We start from the raw sequence: 20,642 nt of genomic DNA, 5'->3' as shown, positions 1-20,642 counted from the left end.
GAGTCCCAAACTACCTACATAAAAATGGGACGCGCGGGTATGACCAGTAAATAAAAAAGGGAAGAATGATCAACGACAAGAAAAAGGAAAATAAATTAGTAGAATATAACCTCACGCGAAGAAGGAAGAGCAAACCCTATCCCAAGGACTTAAAAGTCAAATTCGAATAATTAATAAATATGTATCTGCAAACAAAAGATTTTTTTTAACTCAAAGAAAACTTACATTAATTGTAAAAAAATGTGAATTTGTTAGGTACCTACATATTTAATTTCCAAGTTACGTTATTATTTCATTATATTTTATGGTCATATTATATTTATTATAGGTTCGTATCATTCAACCTGAATCAAACAAATCAAACTAAACCATATACAATATACGTACAAATTGTATGAGTAGAAAATACAGCGGAAATGGTTTAAGATTTGACATTTGGTTCAGTGTATCATTGAAAATAAAACCGTTCTCGGACCATCAAAAATGGTTTGACATGAAACGTCAAACCAATTCGGACGATCCATAGATTAATGACGATCTGTCAAACGTCAGAAAAGCGTTTCCGTGGACATTCTACCAAACGGTCCCAAATCAAACGGTGCGATGTGATTTATTCAATTCAGGTTGAATGATATGAACCAAATGTCATTGTATGAACCTTATGTAAATGCTGAGTACCTCCGCTACATGAAAGTACATTGGAATATGGATATGTGTCTTCAAATGCTCTCTGACATATACATGTTTCAATGTACTTCCGTGCAGTAGAGGTACACGCCATCAGGCTACTGATGCATTTTCTACAAAATTTATTTCAGCGTATGTAGCATAGAACAAAAATAGGGAATTTAAATTTTCGTTGATAACAACATTAATAAAGTTTTTCCTGATTTTTGACATTGACAGCTGACAGCTGAGATAGCTCGCTTTCATCGCGCTTTCAAAACACCAAACGCGTTTTAAAAACACAAAGTGTGCTTCAATCTTATGGAGGGAGGTTCAAAAAATGAGAAAATTATGTGTAAAGGTATGTTTATATTAATTACTACAGAGACTTGGAAAATGTTACTGCTTACATTCCGTGGTGATTTATTCCATTAGTTTTGGTATGACCCAAAAACAGTTGTAATGACAATTTAACTCGCATTTCGTGGAAATATCTTTTATATAGTATGTTCTGACTATACCAATTTAAAAATCACAAGCAGTGATAATTCGTAATCCGCCATTTATTATGTGAATACATCGGTCATAGGACAGGGTTGGCGAACCTTTTTACGTATGCGTGCCGACCCAAATATTAATTTTCGAATGGCCGACGTGCCAAGCAGTTTTTCACAATGATACAAGTGACATAAGTAATGGTTTTTAAGAATTCTATTAAAAAGTTAAAAAAATTACAATTTGTGCTCTTGAGATTATATCTTTCATCGTGTTTCTAGCCAAAGCCATATCTTTTGTTCTTTGAATAATTTTTTCCTCGTTTTCAAAATTTTCAAAGAAATCTTGGGAGCATTTTAACCATGCTTCTTTTATAATATATTCCTTGTCACTGAACGGTTTCCCATTTTTAGCGATTATTTTTGAGGCAACATAACAAGCAGCTGTTATATTTGAATGACTACTGATAAATTTCATTAGGTTTGTTTACTGAATATTATTATTTTCATTATTTTTTAATATCATATACTTAAGTATATATTATTTGTAAAACTTTTTGTAAAAAAAATAGATTTTAAATTATAATAGGTAGATATTATATCCCTTTTTAAAATAAAACATTCTCTTGCCATAGATTCGCCATCACTGTTATAGGACATAGATAGGTATTAAAAAGATGCACAGTGTCGGTCTTATCTTAGAATACCAGGTTCAAGACCTTTAGCATGCTCTTCTAGTACTTAGGTATGTACCTACTTTTATATTGGTACTTTATTATTAATACACAGTATCTACCTACTCATAATATCATCAATAGCAAATTTATTACCATCATCATCATCAGCTGGGGTTGATCCACTGCTGGATAAAGACCTCCCCTAGCTCCATCCACTCTTCTCGGTCTTTAGTTCTTCGTTGCCACTTATATCCACTGAACTTTATGAGTTTATTTACTCAGCTAGGTATAGGGTGTCCCTGTGGATGTTTAGTATCCCTTGGGTGCCACTGTATGATAGCATTTGTCCAAGAGTTGTCCACTTAGCGAGCGACATGTTCGGCCCATTGCCATTTCATATACTTAATGACTTCTATCACATTGTGTACTCTTGTTTGCTTCCTTATCCATTGATTTTCCGCATTATGCCCAATATGTATGTTTCCATGCCACAATGCGCTACCTGTAATTTTGGAATTTTCATCAAACCACGAAGTAAACGCTATTTTGAATAGAAAGCAATGTTTCAAACCAAATGTTTCTAGCAGAAGACCGCCAAGAACATACAGTTTCATCTTTCTCATTATGCGTCAGGCTGATCACTAGTCATCTACTTTGAAAATGTACATATTTCTTTATGATATCATCACCACAATTTTAACTTTAGGCTGTAATATTCCATTGATTCAATTGAGTCAGATATTATGTCACTGCCAGCCAATTTTTACTAGGTGGACATAGGGATTTCAATACCGGTATTTGAAAACCGGTATCCCAGTATTTTTTGATACCGAAGTACCGGTTTTAAAAATCAGACAATACCGATATATTCGGTATTGAAAGAGGAAACAAAAGTGACTATAATGGACATGCCCGTGCTTATTTTATTTCATGTTTATCTACTAAAAAGTAGCTTATACAATAATGGAGAAATTTAATTTTGTTGAACAAAAAAGTGTGTAACATTGTGTTTGGTTTTACTTCTTAAGTGATAAAAGTAAAGAAATTTTTATTTCTAAAAAAAGTGCAATAAACTAATACAAGATTAGGTGAAATTACCAATTAATTTTCAGGTCACATACACATCTACTAGAAGCACTTCATAATATAAATTTATTAAAAGGAAGAAAGTGCCAATAGTTCAAATATTATGTATTTGTAAACATCAACATATTATTACCTTTACACATTTTTAAAGATTTACATAATATGTACCCATTTAGATATTTTTGGTATAAAATATTAGTATTTTAAAGATATTTATTGGTAGATATTTCTGTTTTTTTCATATATTTCACGAATACCGGTATCCAATGGGAAATCCTGAAATACCGGTATTGATATTTTCATTCGGTATTGCAATCCCTAAGGTGGACACTTGTAGGCTAGCTATTTTTGGAATAAAATAAAGCCCTTAAAAAATATGAAATAGGAAGAGAATGATAAATATTTGTGAAAACTTACCAAATCAATAAGTTTCTCGTGAATATTTTCACATTAAAATGATAAATATTGTTTAGAAAATATACACAAATAGTTTATTCAGAAATTACTAGAACCAGCGAGTTAACTTGTGGCACTAATCAGGTTTATGTCGAAAAATAAATAATTTCAATTTGCGTAATCAGTTATCAGACATTTCTTACATGTCAAGGTAAACGTCAATTGCTAGATTAGTTTAAGGTAAATGCTAAATAATCGCTTAGTAAGGAGTCTTCGCCACTGAGTGATAATGTACTTGTGGAGTACGTTATAACAATATACATGATCGCTGTGGGTAGTAAAAGGTTACTATGTACTAGTAAAATGCTTCTTTCATATACGCATATCTTATGTTACAGAATTCAATGCTGCTGATGATGAATCCGATGATAAAAATGCTCACATCCTTCTGTTGGGAGTATCGGATGAAGATGAAGGTGATACCGATATTATGCTGCCATCTGGTTTCTCAAGCAATAGTTTCATGCTAGCTGGTAAGCACATATTACTCACAACACAATTATTTTAATAATCTGCCTAAATTTCTTTTCCCCTTACAACGTCTTTGTATCAGAGCTGGAAATGGAACCGGAACCGAACTGTGAAACCTGGAGTACCCCAATTATTTCTCAACCGGAACCCCTTACGCATATCATGGTTCTGGAAGTGAGGTTATATTGTTACGTAATGCTTAATTTTGTAATATTTGTATTGTTTTGGTCATTGTTGACAATGGAGCTTGTCATTTAATAAAAAATGTATTAACCTATTTTTTTATTCAGTGGATAATACAAGAATGTAACATTCTTTATTGAACATACCTAATAATTTGGAAACACCTCAGAAGTACCTATTAGAAAAAATCTTGAAAAAAATATGGTGGTACTCAAAACTGCATCCATTGAATTCCAGCCAATGTGCTTACAGACCTACAAACTTATCTAAAAGATTGATGGGGAGCCACAGTCGAAAACTACCCAATCAAGACTCGCAACTGGACAGAATCTGACATTTTTAATATGGCGTCCATATGGTACTGTACGACAAGATCTTTTTGGCTACGTGTTAAAACTGTAAATTAACAAGCTCCTCCCATTTTTAACTGCACTTCGATTATAGCGACGAGTTGTCCACGTGTCAAAACTGTGAATTAACAAGCTCCTCCTATTTAGTCGACGACAGCGACTTCAGGCTTTTGCCTAAATCTTCTTGTTGGACAGTAGTCCATAGTTCTTTAGATAAGTTTGTAGGACTGTAAACAATTTTGCCACCTGCACGCCCCTAATTACAACGAAATTAACGAATAGTCATGCAACTAAAGCACTTCTCAAATTTCATTAATATTGGCTAGGTGGTTTGAATCAAGGTAACTGATACACCCCTGTTACAGGCGGGCTTCTCCTGGTGTAAAATAATCATTTAGTAGTCATAAGTCGAAACGTAACCCTGACCTCTAGAAACGGCTTCATAAAACATCTAATCTGATTCCTTGCTCAACTACGTAATTTTATTTTTTTTTATTCATGAGTAAAGGCCTTCGTCCGATGCGTGAAAATCACTTACTGGGCGGAGGTGTAATTAAGATAGATTTTAAAGTATAAATGATGATGGATGAAAGAGATAATTTTAAGATTAAATATAAGTACTTATTCATATATAATAAATTTTGCCGCGCTTGCCGGCAACGTTCAAATTTCCACGCGCCTGCGCCGGGATGGTCCTCGTGATTCGTCAAATCAAAAAACATCACGCAATAAAATTTGGCCAATCACGAGAGTCCTTTTTGTTGGACGGCGTGGGTACGCGAAGTTTGAAAAAGAAAAAAAAGTAAGTGAGCGTCCCGTTTCCAACATGTACGGACCTGCGAAACTTATTGTTAAAACAAAATATGTAAACGTGTAAAGAAAATGTAAAATATAAGAAGATTACCAAGTTACGCACGAGACAGACGTGGTTTCATTTAATCTCTCCTCAATTTAAAATATCTTTTTTTTGTGAATCCGGGGTTCGATGGACACCTGAGCTAGCCGCTGGAACCCCGGGTATCTCATAACAATAATAGATACTTACCTGAATTCTTAACCTGTTCAATTTATAATTTGTGAAGTTCACTTCATGTCAATAAATAAATTTGAATGTTCTTTGTTTTACAGATGATAATGGTGATATAGAAGAAGATGATAATATTCAATACCAATTTATTGATCAAGATGGTAACCTGGTCCAACTTGAAGATATAGGCGCAACCGATTTAGTCCAACTTAATGACTTTAAAATAGGATGGACCAAACCGATGGTAAAATGTCTAATAAACTGTTACCGGGAACTTATTCTAGAATTTAGAGACCCGCTGAAGAAACAGAAAGATGTTTGGTCAAAAGCGGCTGATATTATGAAGCAAGATGGATACAACGTTTCATGGTCACACTGTGATAGAAAATGGAGAAACCTCAAACATACTTTTAAGAAGTATTACTATAGCAAAAATGAAAACAAGAAAATGGGCTGGGAATATTATAACGACCTTTTAATACTCTTCGCTCCTGATTGCAGAGACGAATACAAAGGCAAACAAAGAATGTCCAGGATTATTTTACCGCCTGGCAACGTCGATGATTCTCCTTCGAATAGTGCAGAAATGAAGGCAACGTTTTTAAATACTGATGACGATACGATGGAAGAAATTAGGTACGAGGATTGTCCACCCAAATGGTTCACCGACTACATGGAGCAATTTGAAAGACGACAGGATATGCGGTTAGAGAAATTAAAAAATATGCATGAACAGGCTCTGAAGGTTGAGAGACAGAAATGTAAAGCACTGGAAGCACTTTTAAACCAAGTCACCAATAAAACAGGATAAAGCTAATCAAAGATGGTTTAGATAAAGTAGTGAAAGAAAGAGAATTTCTCAGGGTTCACTTCGGATGAAATTACTAATCGTGAGATCGAACTACAAGATGTCCACTTTTAGAGGTGCTTGTCAATGTATGTGTTAAAAAAAAATGTCTTGAGAGAAAAGAGCTAAACAAAGACATGAAATCTTACAATACAATATTTGCAAATATTCATACTTTTTACAAAACCGATATTTATACAGTCGAACTTGGTTATTACGAGGAAGATGGGACAGACTGAATTTGCTCGTCATATTAGAGAATAGGTATTTTTAAATGAGCGGTCACATAACACAAAAAGTCGCAATTCAAACAAAAATAGAAGTAGAACATAAAAATTCTGAAAACCATCGTAAAAATCCCCGAAACAAACATGGCATTCATAAACTACAAAAGAAGTTGTTTATTTGTAATGACCGCTGGTAGGTACCTACTGACTTCAGCTTGGATTTTTTACATGAGATTTCAATCATATTATGCGTGGATACTTTTTCAATGTTGTCGGCGAAAATACCAATTAGGTACTTAGACACTTAATTAATGTCATAAACGTAATCCGATCCCGGCGGCATTGGTCTATGATCGGATTTTATTGCTTAGGGTCGAAAATGTTTTTAAACAATCGACACATAGTTTTAAGAAAGTTTTTGACGATATTTTTGCTCGGTATATCCGATAAGTAGCTCGTTATAAAACTGAATAAATGTATGGAGAAAATCATAAACTGTCATCGAATGATTCGTCATTACATCCCAGATCTCGCTATGTCCGTGATCGTAATAACCAAGTTTGACTGTATGTCTTATCTCAAACATAGATTTTTATATCTATGTTTGATATTTTATTGTCTATTAGATATCACTGTCCGTTTGTCTCTTATGTTATTCTTTGTTGTTTTGTTGATCAAAAGTCTATTTTCTCTGAATGGACCCCCGAGAATAAACAATTATGATAAACTTAGTTTTCTCGCTGCTGAAATAGTTGCTTTGATGAAAAATCTTTTTTAGTTTTCAAAATACATAATTTTGAAAAACCTCAAAACTCGCCTAATAATCTAATATTTGTGTCATCAGAGATGTTTCTTAAATTTAATTTGAATGAATCGTAAGTCGGATCTTAATCTTCCCTGGACAGTGAAAGTTGTGAGGATTGAGATTTCGATATCTGGTTTTCTATGTATTTTCAATAATAAGAATTTAACATTTTAAACTCTCGTATTCATTCAAGTGTCTTATAGAAGTTTATCAATTTTGTTGTAATACAGGATATTTTGTATAAGGCACTTCATCGTTGTAAATCAATCTCTGACTTTGAATGTATTTGATTCAATAAAAATTTCTATTAATAATTGGTTACGAGGATTATAGAAAATCTGGGGGTCAAAATACTGATTGATTTTAACATTCCTATTTTTAATAATTAAATTTTAATCTAATTTTAATTTGTGACCGCCAAAGTGTCGTTCAAAGGATTTTTTAGGTATGTATCTAAATGCATATCTGGACTGTAATATGACTTATTAATGCATTGTTTCATAGTAGTCTTTTTATCAACTGTCCCTGTTCAAGTTTGTAAAAAAAACTTCTATTTTGTCAATAACTCTGTTACGTGGTACAACTGCGGTTTAGAAACAAAATTTTTGTTAATGTGTATTACAATTTTTGAGGTATTGATGTTAACAGCTCTTTTTCGCTATAAACCCAACATTAGAACGATCCAACTATAACAATAGTTAAAATATCTCAATAGTGAATACGTCTAGCGTTTTTGAGTTGAAAATGCATCTGGTTTATGGCATTAAATCTAGCATTTTTGACCAAAAACTATTGAGAACAGAATTTCTCAAAATCCAGGCTAAAAATATTTGATAAGAAGAAGCTCACGACGATTTAGACTTGGTAAAAAAAAATGGTCAAGAGGTAAAAAAACAAACTCCCCAACTGGTTAAAAAGTTGAAAATCTCTTGGCACACTATGCATTATCATAAATATTTTTTTAGTTTTTGTTAAGATAAGTAGATAGCGATAAATCTTTTATTCTATGGCGAACATGTCATGGATGCGATTTTATAGTGAAACAGTTTTGGCCGATACTTTTGTTTCGATATCACAGCTCTAGTCGTGATATAACGGTATGTTTATAGTAAGTAACCCAATTTTATTCCTCTCCTCTATCACCACCTATTCTATTAGGAATCTTGTGACACAATGATAATTGACTATGTCACTATTATCCGCAGGGGGTGTGGTGGCAGACAAGTTTCTGAGAACACACCCCTCGATTCTGACATGATTTTCAGACCAACTCAACATTCGCTTTTTAGATGTTTTGCTTTTGTTTATAATTGGATCGTTTTAAGTATGGGGTTGTAGCTCGAAACAACTGTCGATTCGAAATTGAAGAACTAACAAAAAAAAAGTTTTTAAACCACCAAGTGCAGTAAAACCTCGTTAATACGAATTCCAAGGGACCGAAAAAAAATTCGAATTACGAATTATGAAATGTATGGGGGGGGGGGGAAATATTAAAATTTTAAATTTTTTTTTTTTATGATTTTCATCAATATCGTTAATATGTACTATGCCTAGGTTGATATGCGTACCAAATTTCCGGCTCAGTGTGTGTTTAATGGGTCATAAAATGTCAGGATTATTTTTATTACCTTCTTAAAATAAGTAATTTATGATGTTTTACGAAGGAGTCTTTCACAATTTTCAATGACTGGCTCATGAAATAGTGTACTTTGATACGATTTATTGAATATTTTTATATGCCAGGACTCTGAAATAATTTCGAATTACGAAATTACGGTTTTATATGAAAATAATGTTCAAGGGAGTTTTTTTTTTGCGAAAATTTAGAATTACGGCAAATTTCGAATTATCCGTGTTCTTATTAACGAGGTTCTACTGTATTATTTTATCACCAAAAGTCCAAAAATATTTCTTTCTGTAAATGTGATAATTCAAAATTATTTAGGCAATTGTGTATTAGTTAATACATGAATAATTATTATTATCTCTGTATATAATGTAAGTAAAACTGCAGATAATGATGAAAATATTTATTTATATAGATTGTTATAAAAGTACACACTCAACATTTTTGCATCTTTTCTACAAATAGGAGTAGAATTACTTGATATTTTATAGTATTATTATAGGTACAACAGCTGATATCTAATAAAATATATTTTTTATATCACAATCTACAACTATTATTCAAATTATGTACATATCCTCGGCAATTCATCAGTAAATCGCCCATTCTCTTCAAATCTCCCCTCGCTTATGCAATATTCTCATTCATAAAATACTAATCTTTTCGTAAAGAAACAAAATAAATTATTTTAACATATATTTATAATTTGCACCCGAGTAGTTCAAGGCGAGATGCTCCTTTTGTTTGTTTAATACAAACGTCGTATAGTTCGTGATATCTTGTTAATAAAAAAGATATTAATAGATTCAGAACAACTTATTGTTGAAAATAGTTATGTATTAACATTTTCGAATCGATATAATTGCACACGACTGCTTCAAAGAAACTTTGTTCAGTAAAATGTACTGCATTATAATATAGTATACACTTAAAATTACAGTATAATATATTTCAGTTATAATAAATTTAACACTGACAATATTTTAAAGACTATTATAAGATAAATCATGGTAGATGGCATCATTTTGAGTGTTCCTTACACATCGTATAAACATCAAAGTAAGTATATTATAATTATACAGTTTTTTTTATAATACAGTTGAGAAAACTATGTGAATGGCATCAGAACTAAGATATGAATAGAATTCTTCAAGTTCCTGAATTTGTACTCGATCATTCATCAAGATACTCAATCGCACTACAATAAACAAAGCCATTAAAATATATTAACAACAGTTTTTATACATTAAGTAGTATTCAAATCCAAAGGCCACAGTAAAGTATAATATAATTTAGAAAAAAATAATCATACAGCGAAAATCGCATAGACCTTTAATGGGTAATTTATATATATACAATCTTAATGGTTGATAGTGGCCTAGGTAGGTATACATCGATAATAATTATATTATATACATTTTTACACACATGGATACTAAAATATCAAGAGTTTTCTTTCAGACTTATGTGAAATTGTTAAATTAATTGTTCATAACGATTCACTGCTTACACGTTTTCAAAAAAAAAATCACTGAATAGCGTTCCAACATCATTAAAATGTTTTTTATACAAACACAGTATTAAATTGAATAATAAAAACACTGACTGCTCTATAATAGCAATTGTCACAAATTAAAATCGACAAATATCAAATAATGATTATCAGTTCTTTGCGAGGTTTTCGGTTGGTTCTTGATCAAACGCAACTGAACTTGACGCCGTCGTCACTCGAATAGCAGTTGTGGCAGTGCAGCTGATGATGTCTGACGCGCACGTCGGCTCCCAGTTTTCCGTCTCCAAGCCTCACGCCGCAGACGCAGCATTGGAAACAAGAGAGATGGTAAAAGAGTCGCAGAGATTCAATGATCATAGCAGCTCCACGGCCTTAAAAAAAAGATCACATATCCAAATAAGACAGATGCGAAAAGTATGTTTTACCTACACTTGTAATATAAACAAATGTACATATTTTTTTATTTTTTACTTTATTTTCTTTGTCATGTAAATAAAAATTTTACCTAGTTCTTCACCACAATGCGAGCACTTCTTCTTCCCGCTAACGCTCAGCATTTTCTCGGGAGACTCGCTTGTCGCGTTTACAACAGACGGCGGTGAGCAAGACTGGGTGGGTGGGGCGGGCGGTGGCACTGGCGGGGGTGGAGGAACTCTGTTTCCTCCGCCCATGTTCTGAACTCTCTGGGTGAGAGTTTGAATAACGGCATCCGGCAAGTGCTTAGGTCTGGCACCCAGAGATGGAGCACCCGCCTGCGACTGCTTCTTTATGTTACTGCGCAGCTGATCGATACGGCGCTGTTCTGCTTCCTAGAATAAAGTAATATATGAAATTAGCAACGATACTGTGTAATTACATTCAGAAAATTTTTGATTTATAAATTGAATGCACAACATTGTCTGATTCATTCACGACTATATTATTAATCCTGTCTAAAGAAATTTACACAGAACATATTTTTCAATGTGTGCTTAATCCATTGATTTACTATTATAGGATAGGCTTTTAGCTAAATTCGTATAGGGATAAAATTAATGCGCACACAATTTTTGACAGTTCGGAAAGCAGTCAGGGCCATTCAGTAGGCGGCACATTGGTATTAGGTGATATGTAGCTAATGAGGTGTCAGCTGATTAGTATGGAGTGGTTTTTAAACAATGAGGTTGTATATCGTTATGATGCAGGTGAGGCCATACAGTCTAGTCTAGGCAGGTGGACTTTATATGATTTTCATTAGTAAGTGCGTTTCCATAAGCTGAGCAAAAAATTTCAAACTTCTGTTTAATCAATTGCAATGACCTAATAGGTTGAGTGAATGGAAACACTATCATACATTAAAAAAAACTGTGTGAAAAATAACTTCCACTCGGTGGGGACCCATCTGCTACCTACACTTAGATGCAATGTAATATTATTAAATATTATATACAATGAAAAAAAAAGCTAATATTAAAATTTATTGTTTGTGAGTTAAAAAAATGTAAATTATGTAAATATTATCATGTGTATAGGAAAGGTTAAATTTTTTTTTAAAACAGCGCAATATAGGTGCATTCAGACTTTCAATTTTTTTACAAACTTTATCTTCTTACGAAGTGATTGATAATATCTGTGTCATAAATACATGCTTCTCCATTATTTTTTAAAGGAACAGGAAGTATTGGTGAGCTAAATCAATAATGACTTATTGATTAGCAATTACAATATCCTTTATAAATGTGCAATACATATTATCTCAAAGTAAATAAAAATGTTATCAGCATAAAAATTCACTGATAAGCATTTATATAATGGAATATTTAGGTGAGCCCAGTTGCTAAAAAATATTAACAATATTATGTCACAAAAGATTTGATTAGTAGGTGTGTATTATCGATAAGCTTTAATAGATTTCTTTTATGCTATAAGATTACAAAATGCAAACATAGTATACTGATAATAGGATTAATTACATTATTTTTTATATAATAGCTTTCTATTTAAGCCATTTTTTATCAAGAGATATATTTACGTAGAGATTAATGAATAGTTACCTGAATAAGCCAATGTTGATTGTAATTGTAATTCTGAGGAGGTTCAGACCGCCTTTTCGGTTGCAGCCAATCGGCAGACGGAATTAACCTTGAACGAGGTGCAGCACTCAAAGCCTGAAATAATCAAATTAAAAAATAAATAAACAATAAAATAGATACAGCACAAATGTAGAATAAAACTGCCTAAGGGGCATATCTACGATTGAGGTGATCGAAACCGTATCCTTGGGACTAAAGTCCCGTTTACATGATTCACTGTTGACGATTATCGCGGAGGAATCATCCTCTGTGACCCGTGTAAGCGCACATTCATCAATGAATCATCGAAAGTGATCATCCGGAATCAAAAGTGAATTAAGCTCAACTGGTTCTACTTTTTGATCATTTTGTGTTCAGTGCGGATGATTCCAAAAGTTCTGCGCATGCGCACTGTGCCCCTGAGTACTGTCATCATATTTATTTCCCATGATATTACGCCGCATTACCCATATATAGTATATTACTTTATGGTTTTATCCACCAACGACCCTTTTTCCTATTCCTCTTACTCTTGATGAAATTCCAACCTGCAGCGTAATTTCACTTGACGCCATTTTGGATGAATTGTATATTTCACTTTCAGTGACACGTGTAAACAAAAAATGAACACCTGCAATCAATTCGACTCGTCTAAATGAGCCTTAAGACAGTAGAAGGAGGTTGCGGTAGACAAAGGGGAATTGAGAAATAATAAGACAATCGATTACTATTTTACTGACCTGTAATGTGTGCCGTGACATCTGGTGATGAGGCAAGCCATTACTAGCTGTCACTCCATTGGAAGAAGGTTTCTGTCTTAGGATCACACCACTCTCACGTTCGATATTTGAGTATTCCGCTGAAGGCATCCTGCTACTCCTAAAATTCATATTACACCATGTTAAGAGTCATGCACATATTGTTTTCTTAATAAAATAATTTCTATACATTATCTCGACCATATGCCACAAATAATCTATTTTTTTTTATGAATCCCGCAAATTACTCAGATTAAAGATCGATTTACACATATCAGTATCAGTGCCGCCCTTTCAGTGCTACTGACCAATGAATTAAAATTGAATACTACGATTAGATTTACGAATATAATATGCTTATTTACAGACAATATAGAATAGTTCATATAAAATTACAGTTTATTAAACGATAGGTACAGTATTGTACATACCTGACATTGATATCACGCTCGTGCATCTCGGCAGTCCTGTTGGGTTTCGCCGGAGGAATCGGTGGAGGAAGTCTTTTAATAATAGCTGGAGCATTCTTGGGTGCATTAGACGAAGCGTATGCCACAAGTTCGGTCTGTTTCATGGCAAGATCGGGCATGGACTGGCGATAATTGACGCCGGCAGGAATAGGCGGGGCGTAAGAATATACTGGTTCTTTGGTGACCGGAGGCTGGAAGGACTGCGCCATGTTGATATCCTGCAATGACCTTCCACTGAGACGGCGCGCCTGGCTCTCTCTGAACATCAGACTGTCGCGTTGCCGTTTCAATTCCTCTTGCTCGAGTTGGAGTAACTCTCTTTCCACACGAAGAACCTCCTTCAATTAAATAATTGGGATATTAAGTACCAGCACTTTAGAGACAGATTTTCCTTCTAATGTGTAAAACTTTCTGCTTTATATGAATAAAAATGATAACATAAAATTAATTGTTTTTTTAACTATCCTTAATAAAAAAAAAAACATTGAAAGTAACAAGGCAAACTACATGTCACATGGTTTAACCCATTGGCATCTTACAAAAGTCTAGGAGTTCAAAATAAGCGGGAGGCAGCCATCTTTTGAATACCTGGATGGAGGTAAATGCTACAGGAGACCTTTATTGTAATGTTAAGAAGAAGAAGAAAATTTAAGTATAATAGTGTCTGTTTGTTTGTCTACACAAAGTAGATCAATGTTATTTTAAGGAATTTTCAAAGAATTCTTCTAATGTGTTCATGTTATATCATTGCTTTATATTTTTTCATTGCAATACATTATTGTACATAGTGTGTATTCATGAAATGTTTATTATAATAATGTAGTGGCTGTTTGCAAATATGAAAATTGTCAAATCTCTCAATGACGTAACTGATCTGCATAACTTTGCAGAGCCAAATGGCCCCAAAAGAAGGGATGATAATGTCTTTCTTATTAAATTATTTGGATATTAGATTAAACATTTCTTTTTATTATTATTTATGGAGAAAATGTACTTATGTTTAGAAATGCTATTTTCACGCAAAATATAAAGTTAAGATTATCTAAACAGGTTTTTAGGAAATGGTTGTTAACCTATTGAGTCTTCTGTATGGATCAAATATACATTGAAAAATAAACATCAATTTGTCAGATGTGGGATTTGAACCCACGACCCACAGATTTAGTCAGTCATTACCATACTCCAGGCACATAAATGAGTTTTACGGGAAAATTCATAGAGGGTTTCAAATTTATTGTTCCTTTTCATATTTTGGGAAAGACCTATTTATTTATAGGTGTAGTAAAGCTTTTATAATGTAAGAGAAGATGTGTTCAACTAAACAATATGGTAAAGTATAACCATGATAAGATGCCAATAGGGTAAACAGTTGTGGGAAAAAAATCAATTATAAAAGAAAAATCCATGCCTGTTACATAAACATTTATTTGTTTCATATACATAAATATTACTTCTTTTAATTTCTATAATACATTAAATTTAAACAGATGAGAATACATTTTTGATAGATCTATGTTATTATCTATAAAGATAATGTTAAGTTTATCATATTGTGACAGCTAGCATGCAAGACTATCAATATGAAATGTTAGTATGAAGGTAGTGGTTGTTCGAGCTTCAAAGGAGAGTGTTAATCTTTTTTTTTATATTGCATGTTTATTATTCACCTCAGAGTGCCCATCGTCATAGGAATCATCGCACCTTCCCATTAAATCTTTCTTCTGAAATAAAAACAGGCGTGAGGTGTTGTTATTTACAAAACAAGTAAGAAAAATATTAAACAAGTGGGGGTGAGAGAAGAAAAGATTGCAACACTATTTGGAAAGCACCGGATTTGAAGAGCCAAATGCAGAGATGTCATAGTCAAATAACCTACATATTGTAAGTTACACTATTACTATTACCGAAAAGTTAGAGACTTGAGAAATGCATGTGGCATATGTCAGAGCAATCAAGCATATCGCGAATAGATTTCAGCCAAAAATAGCATTGATTTTGATTTATCATAATATGCAATATAATATATCTAACTATTCTGACAGGTGTCACTTGTAATTCCAACACTATACTTTAATAGTGTCGACATTCATTAAAAAAATTATTTCAGCCATTAATCGTTAAGCGGCAGTTAAAAATTATGTCTATGCATCTGGCCCTAGGTACGTAAAATTCAACATGGTGGTATATTTGCAAGCAACACTGACAACAACTGTCAGACTTAATTTTACCATACATGAAAGTTGGGAATTATAGCGATTTGTGTGTAATGGAGGAAGGGTGATTTATAGTAGGCGATGTTGAGGGTATAGAGATGTATGTGAAAGAATTGAAAGAGATTTTTAGTCTCCCAGATGGCTGCTATGATGCGTCAACTACAATTTATATAAGTCTCACTATAGATTTAGTGTACCTATTTGCATTGAAGAATCAAGGTTATAATAGTCTAAATATCATTACAGACAGTCATTTCTTAGTCATATTATTGTGATTATTTACCCCTGTCAATGTCTGCCATGTTGGATTTTGTACTTATTATCATCCGGAGCTTTTTAATAGTGTTGGCGAAAAGATCAAATGAGGCGTAGAGTTACAAAACCCGCTCTGGGCGATTTTTCAAAAAAAATAGTTATGAATGTACGCAGGAGCTCTTTCGTAAGACCTATCTTCTGTTCTAGGTGAGAGTTTTAAATTCCTCTCTGTTTCTTCAAAAAATCAAAATAAATATCGAGGAGACTGACTAAACCCGCTCTTAAAATAAATTTGTTCTGGTAAAACCCTCTCTGCGTAACCGGCCAATCAGACGCCGCGTATTAAATAATGACTCTTCACGAAACCTTTAATCTCCATACAAACCGTCAAACCGTTTTCTCGTGCGCGTCATAATTTTGCTTCAATTATTTTACTATTTTTTACTTTTAATAATGAATGTTTCAATAGTTAGTGTGACGGAATCTCAACAAGAACAATCAAGGAAGCGTTTGAAAAATTCAGCTGCTTGTAAATGTAGCATGTTACGCCAAGAAACGTATTTAAAAATTGACTATATTTTGCTGTATTGTCATGAATAACCCAGTGGTGGCTCATATTATTTTCTAGTTTTACGTATATTGTTTGTTGTCATTTATATTTAATATTCTGTGTGATATAATAAAATATCATAAGGTTCTTACACGTTTTTATCATTATTTGGTTTGTGTCAAAAATATAATTAAAGGAAAACTATTTTCTGTCGGAGAAATGCTTTTTGTTTGATAATTTGTACTATACAAATGATAGATTTAGTAGGTTATGTTACGTTAGGTTAGTTTTTTCATCTCCCTTGATAAAAAATGACATTCCTTATCATTATCTCCACGGAACAAGTTTTTTCGTCATAAAATTGTATCATTCGTTAATATGAACGATAATGAATTTTAATTCAAATATGTTTATTAATTTGTAGATTAGCTTAGTTGTAATAACGACACATAGTTAACAATGCTGTGCTATCTTGTAGAAATACCGTTACTTTTATAATACGTTTTTGCAATAAATTTCAAAAATTCCACGTTTACTATTATTTGTATATAAAAAGTAGCAGGAACAACAGAATATAGGTAATATATATTTATGTGGGAAAATAAGTAAGCTCATACTTCGCGACTTTTGTTTATCGGATTTGGTTTCTGAATTAAATGATATAAAATATCTAATATACCTAAGTAGATTATGAATAATATAGCTTAAACAATGACATTAATATGGACGAATCATCTAGAAAATAAAATGACACTCACTTTGTGTCGGGTCTGCCGGATGGCGAAATTCATATTTTAATATCGGTATCCTACGGTCAAATGAACATTCTGCTTGCAAGCGGTCTGGCGACACTGCTGGGTCTGCCCATACAAAATTTCTGACTGTCAGGTTTCGGCTCCACCGTTATTATTGTGTTACAAAATACCAATGTGCCTAGTTAAAAATTGTAAAAAAATCTACTAAACACTCCAAGAAAGATGGGATATCACTTTTCATTTGTTAGTATTATTTATTATTTATAAAATGCCATTTTAATGAATGCAATTGAATGACAGAAACCATTGGACAGTCGCCTGTGATGCGCAGGGCTCACTTGCGTCTAATCTCCGAGAAGTCGTAAGTAACCGAGAATCTGTTTCTAACGCAATGAGTCATGACACTAATACGCCATTACAATAAAGGTTATATTACTATAAATTCTCGAAGCTTGTATCGCATAATGGAAACGGATACGTCATATGGTCACGTGACATCTACCTATACATCTGTGAATGACTTTCATGCACAATTTCTCGTGCGCGCCGGGTATGAAGTGAGTTGTCCATTTAATAATGTCATTGAGCTTAAAAATATTATCATTTTATTTTTAAATTTAATAAATAGGTTGGTAGTTAATGGTGGGTTTCCCACAGACATGGAATTTGGGGACACAGGTAATACAGGGATTAGCTAGAAGTCCGCTGGGTTTTTTTATTTATGCTATTGATATTATTAAAAAAATAGTTATTGTTATTTCAAATTATCTTATAATTACCTTTTAAGGGTTTAAAAATATCTTTCTGATTCAAAATATGGTCATTAATATTAAAATTATTAAGAATTATTAGGGCACTTATATAATGATAAAAGATTAGTTACCTATTAAACAAATAATTTGCATGGTATGTAGGTAATAACTAATTGTCTCCAGAAAAAGTAACATTTTTTGATAATGTTTTTTTTTGTCTATTATAGAATAAAAGTAAGTAGGTACATGACATTAACATATTAAAATTAAAAAGTTTCACAAAGGCAATTTGACATAGTAAAAAGTAGGCAATATTCAACTAAATAACTATTTTTTTAAATTTAAAAAAAATATTTTCAAGAAAAGTAAATACCACTATTTTTGAAAAATATTACATACCAATATAACAGCTAAATATGTAGGTACAATGCGAAAAATATACAGCTACCATTAGGTAAGAATGGCTACAAAATATTTTCTAGACAAATTAAATTCGAAAATATATTACATAATTAAAATAAATACGGACCGCTACTAAACTATCATCTCCTGTCGACAATGTACCATTGTGCGACAAACTCCGCTCTTTTTAAAAAATTCCGCGTCGAACTCCGCTCTGTCAGGTAGAGACTGACAAAGACCGCTCTTGGGATAATTAAAATTCATTTATTTGAATAAATACAGCTTATACATTGGATTTGACATTTTATTATACTTTTCCGTATGTAACGGAAGAAATATATTATCTAAAATTACACTTAAATCATCATGATATGCCCAAAACAGTTTTTCGTCATTTACTCAAAACTCAAAAAAGTCTCTAGAGCGGGTTTTGTAACTCTACGCCTCAAATGTTTCACATATTATTATCGTAACTTTTCCAAGAAAAACACCAATTTTATTGTTATTGTAAATTTGGCAATGTTAATTAAATGGTAAGCCCAAATAGTCAATTGTTAATTGAACACGTGAACATGAATAGTTCAGGGTATTTTATCATAATAACAAGTTAATGATAGGGTTGTCAGTACATATTATGAAAAACAAAATGGTGGTTCAAAATATTTTTTTGTCAAAGCAAGGTAGAATGCAATCACATGTGAATTGAAATAATATTGTGGTAATGAAGAAATCTGTTAGAAAGGTATATATATGATTCAAGTCTTAAAAACAATTAGAATAGACCACCCCATGTGAAAACTGAAACAGGGGGAGAGGGGGCATCGAGTGTTACCAGGGTGTTTCTGAACCACATAAAGCAGTAAAAATTTGGAAGAGTATTAGGATATCATGAGAACACTGTGTGATATGGTGTCTTTATGTGACCAAACAATAATATTAGCAAAATGATTTTAAAAATTAATTCGAAAGGGTAAGGTTAATTATCAACACCTTGGTGGTGAACTGACCTATTCCAAATTTGTGAATTTAAATGTAAAATTTTTTGTCACACTAAACACACATTTTTATCAATAAAATAATCATTACCTATTCGGTATTTTTAAAACAGTTTAGTCAAATAAGAACATTTTTTAAATATGGGTATGTGGAGTAGTTCAGTTCATCATCAAGGTGATGTTATATTATAATACTGCATCAGTGAGTTGGTGATGACTGATGAGAGTCAATACTGTTAATGATGGAATTTAAATGAATAATGAATAAAGCAAAAAGCACAAACATTCTTTACGACGGAAAGATTCTCACCTGCTGTTCTCGGATCTGCTCCTCCAGACTTCTGATTCGATTCTCTTCATCCACTCTGCTCTTGTCATCATCGCTGGACCTGTGATTTTCGAGCACCATCTTCTCTTGTTCCAGTTTCCTCAGCTTTGAAGTCAGCTGTTGGCCCATTGTGTCGTGTTGCTCGGTGAATGTGTTGGCCTTGACAAACTGCTGAATGCCATCATTTTCGTCCAGCCCGATTCTTTCCTTCTTGGTGAGATCTTCTTCCTCTGATGTGACACTTGTATTTGTGAACGGCTAAAATTGGACAAACAAATAAATATGTTTTAATTGATAGAACATTGACTTTAATAACTCTTATAGTACTTACAAGGTAATTACTTCAAAGTAGTTATTTATACAACTTAACATATCGACTGTGGAAAGGAAAAAGGGCGTAATCCGCACAAATCAAATTTTACAGGAGGTACAAAAACATGTGTGTTATGGTTTTCGGTCAAAGTTAAAATACAAAATAGACATGACCTTCAAGTGCATGATAAAGCTAAATTTAGATAATAAATCGGCATTTGCAGGTTTCATCCTTTGGACACAACAAGTATTTAACCATGTACAAAGTTATTATGCATAAAACTTATTTCGAAAAAACCGAGGATTACGCCCTTTTTCTTTTCTACAGTCGTCATAATAAAATAAACATAAACGAGAGCATATCTGGCAGAT

At 32.8% G+C, this 20,642-nt stretch overlaps 2 protein-coding genes across 5 annotated transcripts in view; one reads left to right on the top strand and one right to left on the bottom strand.

The window, feature by feature from the left end:
* The first annotated feature begins 873 nt into the window (after window positions 1–873).
* On the top strand, window positions 874–8,661 carry LOC147065616 (uncharacterized). Its single transcript, XM_085956533.1, has 3 exons — window positions 874–1,027; window positions 3,718–3,852; window positions 5,512–8,661. The coding sequence occupies exons 1-3, from the start codon at window positions 988–990 to the stop codon at window positions 6,219–6,221; spliced, it is 885 nt and encodes a 294-aa protein (XP_085812659.1). The 5' UTR covers window positions 874–987; the 3' UTR covers window positions 6,222–8,661.
* A 149-nt stretch (window positions 8,662–8,810) lies between these two features.
* The window catches only part of smash (smallish), a 478,903-nt gene continuing 467,071 nt past the window's right edge, over window positions 8,811–20,642 (bottom strand). For 3 of the 4 annotated variants that reach the window (XM_085956529.1, XM_085956531.1, XM_085956530.1), the window contains 7 exons: window positions 19,941–20,216; window positions 15,376–15,429; window positions 13,670–14,046; window positions 13,221–13,359; window positions 12,463–12,576; window positions 10,935–11,238; window positions 8,811–10,800 (listed from right to left, as the gene is read on the bottom strand). In XM_085956529.1, coding sequence (XP_085812655.1) covers window positions 10,613–10,800; window positions 10,935–11,238; window positions 12,463–12,576; window positions 13,221–13,359; window positions 13,670–14,046; window positions 15,376–15,429; window positions 19,941–20,216 — 1,452 coding nt within the window. In that variant the 3' untranslated portion in view covers window positions 8,811–10,612. The remainder of the gene's footprint in view (window positions 10,801–10,934; window positions 11,239–12,462; window positions 12,577–13,220; window positions 13,360–13,669; window positions 14,047–15,375; window positions 15,430–19,940; window positions 20,217–20,642) is intronic. The other variant, XM_085956532.1, reaches the window with a different exon arrangement.

Source organism: Rhyacophila brunnea, unplaced genomic scaffold (assembly GCF_057557595.1).
Source record: "Rhyacophila brunnea isolate RB1 unplaced genomic scaffold, BYU_Rbru_1.0 scaffold_6, whole genome shotgun sequence".
Classification (NCBI taxonomy): Eukaryota; Metazoa; Arthropoda; class Insecta; order Trichoptera; family Rhyacophilidae; genus Rhyacophila; species Rhyacophila brunnea.
Note: the sequence above shows the minus strand (reverse complement) of the source record. Positions and strands in the feature narration are given on the sequence as shown.

Coding starts and splice junctions, on each gene's coding strand:
- LOC147065616 (XM_085956533.1), top strand. CDS start 988: ATGGAGGGAGGTTCAAAAAATGAGAAAATTATGTGTAAAG. Junction 1,028..3,717: donor TGAGAAAATTATGTGTAAAG/GTATGTTTATAT, acceptor CTTATGTTACAG/AATTCAATGCTGCTGATGAT. Junction 3,853..5,511: donor CAATAGTTTCATGCTAGCTG/GTAAGCACATAT, acceptor TTTGTTTTACAG/ATGATAATGGTGATATAGAA.